The sequence below is a fragment of the Anguilla anguilla genome, chromosome 3 (assembly GCF_013347855.1).
Source record: "Anguilla anguilla isolate fAngAng1 chromosome 3, fAngAng1.pri, whole genome shotgun sequence".
NCBI classification, from domain to species: domain Eukaryota; kingdom Metazoa; phylum Chordata; class Actinopteri; order Anguilliformes; family Anguillidae; genus Anguilla; species Anguilla anguilla.
In genome coordinates, this window is record NC_049203.1 from 69,360,213 (window position 1) to 69,369,897 (window position 9,685).

A 9,685-nucleotide genomic window follows, 5' to 3' on the forward strand; every position below is an offset into this window, starting at 1 on the left:
TTACACGTCACTTTGTCATTTCTGCTACCGAGTAATGACTCATTTTAAACGGAGTTTTCGTTCATTTATTAGCTACTATAACAATTCGCTCGCTAGTTAGTGAGCTGTGAATGGGTGAACGGGTACAACGTTGACGTTTGCTAGCGTGCTAACAAGCTGGCTGGCGATGGATTCTAACATCAGACACTAAAGCGGAACTACTCCAGCTGGCCAAAAAACAGCTGGAAGCCAGAGTTCTCAAACTCAAACTCTCGATACAAAACCAAATACTCTGTATGGCAGCTAGTTATGTTTCTTTTTGTTCGGAACTATGTTTACTATGTAAATCAGTGGTTAAAACCCCGTAACTTGGCTAACCTTAGCGATAATTTGCTAGCTACAGTTTTCTCGATTGGAAATCACTTGGTCTTCTAGCTAGCCAGCTAATTGGCTACTTCACAATAGGTTGCTAAGTGAAGCAGCTATCCCGGCTACATTTACGGCATATAAACCATTCGCATTCCAGAAAAAACCAAACAAAATGGCAATACAAGAACACATTTGGACTTGCCTTGATGGTTAAAAAGCCTCCATAGCTTGGTGAAAAGGATTCCCATTGCTGACGAGGGCCTTCGGAGGCAAGCACAGCCTCTGTCACCGTGAAAACAATATAGCTATCTAGCTAACTAGCTAGCTACACTGGCCCTAGACGTACAAATGGAATCAGTACCTGTCTGATCTGACAACCTGGCACTTTTCCATCGCGATATAGAGAGGGATAATGTCCATATTCTTTGGAGACACCGTCATTACGGTATACATCTTTACTTTAAATCAGTACCACTGTTCATAAAGATCTGAAACGTCACTTAATATTATGTCAAAATGAGAAACTGCTCGTCCAGCTCCAGAAATTCTTCGACTACACAGCCGAAGGTCTTCAATGCAGTCTACTCGAACTAGGCACAGTAATCGTCGCCAGAACACGCATGCGCACCTGAACCTGCTCTGCCCAGCCCTGCCCTGCACTGATCGTGGAACAGTATCAACTTATAAGACAAAACGATCAGGGCTGGAGTTTCATGTATACACTGATCTTGGACCAGCAAAAAAAAAACGGTTAGGTAAACGATGTGCCCATTCACGTCAGACTAATTTTTATTATTTTAACAATGTCATTATTTTTGTATATATTTGCATGGTCGTTCATATGATAGCCACGAGAATGGTGCAATTTGCGTTGCAGCCTGACGGTTTGTCATCTTCATAATACATTTTTTTTGTAAAACAAAGTTTATATGCTAGAGACATCTCTTATTCGACCTGGTATTCTAAAACAACAGCATGGTTTATTTGAAGCTTAGCCCATGGTAACTGCAAATAGTGAAATTATTAAAACAACGTGACTGCAATGCAATTCTGACACCAGTTTCATTACAGTATAGTTTCAGTCAGCCATTCTAAGCAACTGTGATAAGGTTGCGTTCCTATAACGGGTCACGTGATGGAATATCCCATTCAGGGTTTTCCCTCTGAGTTTCGCACAAGGGCAAAATGCGCAAAAACTCTCTTATCTGAACATCTTCATGTGGCACTGCGTGCAACCTCACTTCACTCACCCAGCCCTGGGCCCGAAGTGCCGGGCTTTAGCCAGCATCCCTGTTACATTAAAATGGGTTCCACTCCAAGAACCACGGAGAGAAACTTAAGTAGTTCAACCAATAATTTGCAGTGCTTTATTATGATGTTAAGTCCATTTGTGGACTGAAGACCTGTAAACACTGTGGCCATCAAGGATCACGGTTAAATTATGTTTAAGAACCATTCTTCCTTAATCAACCAGTACATTTTTATTTTTAAATCACCAGCATGCTGTACAGTACTCAATGAGTAACTATAATCTAGTATGTGTTTGTATGCTCCAAGCATACTGTATATAAATAATACATTTAAAAACTATTGACATGTGTGCTGAGAACATCTAATTAATTATTTTAATAATTAAAGAAACCAAAATAGGTTCAAATAGACGCTGGCTAAACATGGACAAAGTAAGGATAACGTTTTTGCCGCTGAGTACAAATGAAGTGGATATATTGTGATGGGCAGATTTTTAAATGACCCCATTTACTTTTCTGTAGCAAATCATGGAATGCAAGTGACGTAGACTGTTGCGGCCATAACAAAGAGCACCCATTCAGTTCGTTTCACAATTCAAGGAAATACTTTTGACACTGACTCAATGCTGGAGAAAGACTGTGGAGGAAAAACAGTTCTGAAAAAAAGAAGAATGTAGGAGGCATTTTTTGAGTTCCCATTTATTTTAAAAAAGAAAACTTTTTTTTAATGCAGCTAGATTTTTTTTACACATCTATTTCCCATAAAACATATTCTTTTTATTTAATCTTATAAATTAAAATGTTATATTATGCATGCAGTTTTGCATTTCCCTTTTTAAATGTCGTCTTCCACAAAAATAACAACACAATTTCATTTGAACTTTGAACTCTGATGAAGCCGCTAAGTAGCAGAGGGAGTAGAAGCATCAGCATGCAGCACTGTACACATTTGCATAGTAAATGATTCTCTTTTTATTTTAAATTGACTCTTTTTTTTTTTTACCAGCATGCCTTTTATAGAATACTGCACATAATTGAAAATTCGTATTCTTGGGACCGGGAGAAGAAAGGGATAAAACAAACTGAAACAATCAAAGGAAGTTTGTAAACTGTTTACTTGGCTGTCTGTATTCCAATGGGACCCGCCTCTTTCGCTGGCGTTACATGCATACAGCAAACAGTGTCTGCGATGACATCAGATAACCACTTAAACATGTCATCTTTTAATGCAATAATAATTCTGTCCTTGTGACTAAAACATCGCCTATATCCCGACATGGCAATATGGGTCAGTCATGAATGGGATAAGGGTAGCCTTTTCATGTATCTGTTTTTTTTTGTCCGAATTTACACACATAAAAAAGGTGACTAAGTTATGTAGCAAGGTAAGCAATAAAGAAAAAATAGAAAAAAAATGGATGATATCAACCAACATGCAACAGTCTGTTTATAATCACCCAGTATCAAGGCTTGATTATTAAAAACAGAACCTCGACATCGCACAGAAATAAAAACGAATGCTACTTTTTGTATTACAATGTAAAAAGGTCCAGAAAATAAACAGCAGCATAACTCATCTTTCCCATCAGAAGCATGATTTTCATTAATAAACGAGTATTTTCTTTGTTCGGGTTTACCCCCAGTGACTGTCATCCTGTTATAATGGCTCGCAGTTCACCTGAACAATAGAAATTTGTTACAGTGCTGAAATATAGATTGTGCCAATGATTGTATCACTAATACTATTGTGAAAATGGCAAGGGTTTTAGTCAATTTGAAAAAAAAAAAAAAAAAATGCTGACTCAGGAGTTAAAAAAAAAATCATTGGAAAATTAATCTCAAATATGACATCTTTCTAAAGGGGGAAGGTCTTTTTTAAGAAGCAAAAATGGTGCGTCCCCTAAGGCAGTGCAAAGAGCTTCTCTTGCCTTTAACGAGCCAGTCCTTTCCATAAAATGCTCTACATGCTGGTAAATGCATGCAACAGCAATAAAGTTCAGCTTATGCAAATGCTCAATTAATATCCCCTTCGGCAAATAAACCGCTCAGAAGCGTGGCCTCGTTTATCAGCTGCAAGTGAGGGAACAAAAAAGGCAAAACGAACTTTGACACCAAATTTTAAAATGCAGAGGGTGCACCTCGACAAAAGCTACAGGGAAAACAGACACGTTTAAGGGAAAAAAAAGAGAGAGATGCTGGAACTGGATTTACTCATCTGACCTGATCTAAATAATATTTACAGAATAACTTTTAAAAAATATTCTTTGCAAATGGGGAGGTTAATGTGCTCTACATGTACAGAAATATGTGCGTTTAATTGGGGGGGTGATGAACGAGCGTTTCCAGGGCAGGCTCACAGTAAACCTTGCATTTTACTCCACTGCAGCTGTACAAGGAAAGAGGAAGAGGTGTGACCTTTTTTTAATACCTCACACTTTGCAGTGAACGGATGAATGAAATCTAAAGGAGCGGTCTTTCCAAACAGACCAAACCGTTCGGCCCTAAACATGAAGAAAACAAGTATGTTCGGCTCTACTCAAGACTCGCTTCAAATAGCTAGTGCACCTACAGTATGCACATGTAAGAGAAATGCAGTTTTTAAGTATTTACATATTCGGTTCTGGGAACAAATCTGACCGTGATTGTGATCCAAGACCTCTATTGCATTTCTCTTTTTTTTAACGGAAAGCTTTGCAGAAGGCTAGTTTCAGTATCGTTAATCAATCGCAGAAATCAGGATTTGGCGAGAGTGCCCGTATGCATCGTCATAAACCAGAAATTCAATCAAAGGGTTCTACAGGCCTTGCTGTTGCCATGCCGACACGGTCAGAAGTCGAAAGTTCTCGTTCGAAAAATGCAATACCGCCGTGCTGCGTGACTGAATTAAATGACAGATCTCATGCTCGGTACTGTCCAGCCACACAATTCTCACACCCGCTTGTACTTGGGATTCATACAATCAGAATAATAATACAGATTTTGACTTCGGCAAGAATTTTGTTCCAAAGTTGGGAGGCAACCATATAAAACTGCAGTGAATCACAATTGGAAGATGCCAGCAATCGATATTGGCCCTAAATTTCCCTAAATGGCCACAGTTGCCCTTGAATTTGAGAGCCACAGCTCTATGACTCTGTCCAGCTGGATCACAGCACATCCACTGTTAAATGTATGTTCACCTACTGTTGGCTGAACAGACAGGACAAAGAAAGAATGCTAAAAATTGCTGATAATGAGAAATTCACCATTATTTAGATGTGTGCTTGGTAAAAATGCTAAGAACTTGGTCAGTTGACCTAATACTAGAGAAAGTGATAAACGTCTGCTATGGTAACTCCATACAGCACAGACTCATAAAATGGGGGACATTCTATCCACTTTGTCCTTAACTTGGTTTTAACAAATGTAAGATTTCGTTACATCATGAGCTCAGCAGTCACTGAATTGTACGAAATGTACTTCAGAACTGTAATAATAAACACATTGTGTCATTGCTTAAATTTCTTACTTGAAGTTAAGGACAAAATGTTGTACTGGTTATGTAGGGGTTTAACAGGTGAAAATGAAACAAAAGTGATCAACAATGAACAATTACAGAATTTGATTTTAAAAAGACTGGAAATGAAAGGAAAATGCTTCTCATGTCTGGGGGTTTACACTGAATTTCTGGTGTACAACAAACCCAATGGAGGAACTGGTTTCACACAAAACATGCAAATACGAAAGCAAACATCATTAATCTTCAATGAGTATCCTAGAATAATTCCGTTCAGTAACCATTCAATAGTGCAGTAGTCAGTTATTGCATGCCTGAAAGCCATATATCATACATACAAATATCAGAACAAAAACACTTTTGCCTGTGATGAACAAATAAAGCTTCTTATTTGTCCTTACAATTGTTTTTTGTAAAATAATTGTACAATAGGAACAAGTAATTTAAAGTTGGCTGATTGCAGATGTTTTTCTCATTTGGCCAAATTTCAATCAACATTGCATGAACATACAGAAGGAAAGAGACGAATGAAATGAGATTAATACTGGCGTTCTACATGGAAAGTAATGTGCTTCACTGTTAGACTACTATACTGTAAGTTTATTGTGAGCATGTGTATTGAAGCTAATCTGCCAATGGAATGATTTTGGAACAAGACAAAATCATGTGCTAAGAAAAATTTAAATTCCCTTTCGCAATTACAAAAATTTCACTGGTGAAGACCACATCAGATAGTGAAGACTAAAATGATAAAAATGATAATACAGTAAGGTCACTTTGTTCCAACTGCACTCACGCAAACTGTGGGTGCTCTTAAAACTGCTTTGTTGGTGAACCTGTTCTGTTTTTTTATGCTGAATTAACCCGCATAAGCACATGCGTTTTGGGAATCCATCAGTGCATCCATTGCTTCCAATAAAAGCAAAATTAGACCATCAGACTAATAAAGTAGCACCAGAATAGATCACTTGACCTATTTAAGATTTAACTGATGCAAGATCACTTCTGAATGCCTTGCCCAAGGCCTACACTCGATAGACATGCAGGGGCTTTAATGCAATGAAGGCTCATTTCTCTTACAGACAACACCTTCACTGGAGGACGTCGACAAATTCAGTTTAATGAACAATTTTTAAAAAATGATGAAGGTGATGTCTTAATCAAGATGGTCTAGAACAGTAGCAATGGTTACTATATAGAGATAACTAAGATACTCCTTTATCACAAGTTGTCGAACAGGGTGTCCAGGCATGTCTTGTCTGAAGTCTACACACGTCATGCTTTCAGAATTCACTTCTGCACAGTTAACAAAAAGAAAGCCACCTGTCCTTTAAAGACAGCTAAATCTACACATATCTATTCAAACACTTGAAGGGTCTGCTGTCTTTTTCTAATTCGGCACAGATCTTCAAAAATCGCCCCAGAATACATCCAACCACAACCAGCTCTATACTACATTTGTGCTAATTTCCCGTGTGCAAACACCAGTCTTAGAATGTGCTATAATATACTTAACTAATATACCCAACCGCTGTGTCTATCTCACCCAGAAAACAAGAGTACTATCAATTCACATCTCTTGGAGGGAAAACTTGTGAAGTACATACCAAAATAACTATGACTAAAAACCAACATACAGGTGGTGAAGTTGATTGATTTAATCTGGCAAACAAAAAAAAAAAGAAACAAACAGGCTGAAATGTAAGAGGTACATGTACTATAACATCATGGCAATATTACATCAAAAAATATTTTCAACCTGTAATCTACAGAAAAGATATACCAGGGAGAAACGTGTTCAGTTTTACAGGTAATGCTAGCAGCGCTACATACTGTATTGTGTCCCCACAGGGCTGTCAAACTTTCAAATGTAGAAATATACAAGACCGCAGCTTGTCTACAAAGTACAACGCAAATGAAAACAATTATTGATATTTGTGAAATGGTGCTACTTAGATCAATAGATTCAGCAGAAGTGAACAAGGTGCCACAAGGGGTCGCAGGTCTTCTCTAATTCACACAAATACTGGTATTTAGGTCAAACATTTCTACCTACTGTACAGATGAGAAGAGTGAATTTTAAAAATACTATGACCACATTAGCCTTCCTGAGCAAAGCAATCTCAGAATTTATTTTTAATGGCTAAATGATCCGGACAACGCTGTATTCTTAAACAAGGAGCGATGTGTAAGTGGTGCAATAGTTGAAACGAGAAAAAAAAGATCATGGCCGGGCTTTCTCGTGAGCAGTGGTTTCTGAAGAGCTTTTTTCCGAGGAACGGACACAATGCATTCCTGAAAAAACGTAGCTGCAAAGAGCAGGATCTACAGATGAATTTCGGATCTACAGATAAATTCCTTCTGATTGTCTCAAGGAGATGATTTACAAATAAATCTCGGTTCAGTCGCATTAAACGAGACTCTGACTGCCCCCCCCCCCCCCATCAAAAGAAAATAGCTTCTTACCCCCCACATTGAGTAATTTCTACCCCAGTTACAGTACAGCAGAAGCATGCTCAAAAGACTATAACACCAGATCTCCATGTTGTAATCTAATAAGTGTTGAGTGTTCCCAGTTATTATTTCAGATGCAAAGCCCAGTGAAAACTGAAGGATCCCGTTTCAGGAGTGTCATGCAGAGACTAAACAAAGGAGTATCAAGACACCTGGATACAGGAGCTATATAGAGCTACAACCTTACTTCCTAGAGTCAGACACATATTTCAGCAGAGCTCTGCCATTCCGTCTATGCTCACGTTATTGGCTGAAACACAGCAACCTCAGAATGCACAAGATTTACTGTTGGAATAAATTAAGGCAGCTTCCTCCAGCGATATTCTGTTGCTGGCAGAAGTGGCTTGTCACTCTTATGAGCGAGATGGTTGTTCTCTCCCCCGGGTCTGAGGAAGTTGAAGGCAGCCTGCAGTATAAACCTGGAGACGAAAGCCATTTTTCAGAAATTCTCCACAGCGCAGAATGTTGTAGTCCGATGTAAGCAGGGAGACAAGCCATTAGTTCTTCCTAGTGCACTAAGCGGTCATGGTGTCTCAACTAAGGAGGCCAGACTCAAAATCAAGCGACAGTCATAATACTGTCAATTAATTCTTATTTGGGGTAAGTCTAACCCTTGCAAGGGGATGTTTTTCTACCCTCTGAAAATGTATAAAATTTCACGGAAGCAAAGCGGATGGGGAATGAGAAATAACCTGCTAACGCCAAAAGAAAACCGAAATGAAGGTCGCTTTTTACCCGAGCACGTGTAGCATCAATTTCAGACGAAGTACGCATTTCACCAAAAGCTAACAATACTAAAGCTGACAGGCAGGTCTAATATGCGAGGAGAATGTAAACTTTCTGGTTTCTGCTGCTAAACTAGCGCTCGGCTAACAATTTCTTTTTTTTTTTTTTTTAATGGATGTGATGTGGAAGACTTCTTTTCACCCAAGGCTTTGAAAAAGATTCACTGAAGTACCGGAGAACGAAATTCATGTGTGAACGGAAAAAGTGCTACAAAACATCTAAGCCACACAGAATCAAACACTAAAAGTTTCAGCTTAAGGATTCTGTTTTGTTTTCTCTACGTTTACCCAGCGTTACAAAAGAACCTTGATTTGTATCTGAGCTCGTTAGCAGAGGATATGACTTTAAAATGTCCGCTTCTGAATACATTCGAGTGTAGAAAGCAGAGCTGATGTGGTGATGTACATTATGCAGTTTGCATGCTTCGGACACCGTTCAGTTCAGGGAAGAAATCTTTGCCTTTACTCTTAAATTTTTGAAAAACCACGGTATACTTAATTTTCTAGCCTCGCCGATCCTCCAGCTATAACAGAACAAGCCGGTAGAGCTCGTGTATCTGTTGAACTGTACAAAATATTTTTCTTCTTCAAAAGACGAAAAAGGCCATGCTAGGAAATTTTCCAGACCCTTCTTCCTTGCAACTGACAGGATCCACCAGCACTGTGAGCAGTAGGCCTACTTATGACCGTTCTCTCTGTGGTACGGTTTGGCATGAGTTTCCTCACTCGCTGTCGCTACAACATCTGAACCGTGAAAATCTCTAGAATCACTATGCCATACTGCTACCGAAGGAAATGCGGCCTTCTCTTGCTTTCCTCACCAAACAGGGAAACCGTTAGCGCGGCGGAAAAAGTGCGCCACAACCCGGAGAGACGTGCTAGCAGAAAAGATACTTAAAATATGATGCAAATGACATCACATTCAGAGGGACCTGCTCGGGGACCGGGCACGCTGCTGTGGCAGAGGAGTAAAGTACCTGCCGCTGCACTTGACCTGGGTTCTGCTCCCAGTCCAGCGTAGCTGACGTGCCCCAGGTTTGAGCAGCGGAAAAGCATAAAAGGTTGTTTCCCTACAAATTAGACCTACTGACCTCAGTCCTAATTGGTAAACTTGAATTCAATCCCCCTTAAAACTGGACGCGCCCGCCAGGGTGCTGCCAGGCAGCGAACAGATCCTCCCCTCTGTGTAGCGTGCAGCCCATACAGCGAGGAGAAAGGGGCCTGGCGTTTCCTGAACGGGCTCCAGGTACAGATCTAGTGCAAGCCATTTGGTACGTTTTTTTAAATTTTTA

The 9,685-nt window shown here is 39.5% G+C and overlaps 1 protein-coding gene across 1 annotated transcript in view; it reads right to left on the minus strand.

The window, feature by feature from the left end:
- arl5a (ADP-ribosylation factor-like 5A) overlaps positions 1-951 on the minus strand; it is a 14,324-nt gene extending 13,373 nt beyond the window's left edge. Inside the window, exon 1 of the mRNA XM_035409615.1 lies at positions 551-951. Within this exon, the coding sequence (XP_035265506.1) occupies positions 551-596 (46 nt within the window). The 5' untranslated portion in view covers positions 597-951. The remainder of the gene's footprint in view (positions 1-550) is intronic.
- Positions 952-9,685: the final 8,734 nt, after the last annotated feature.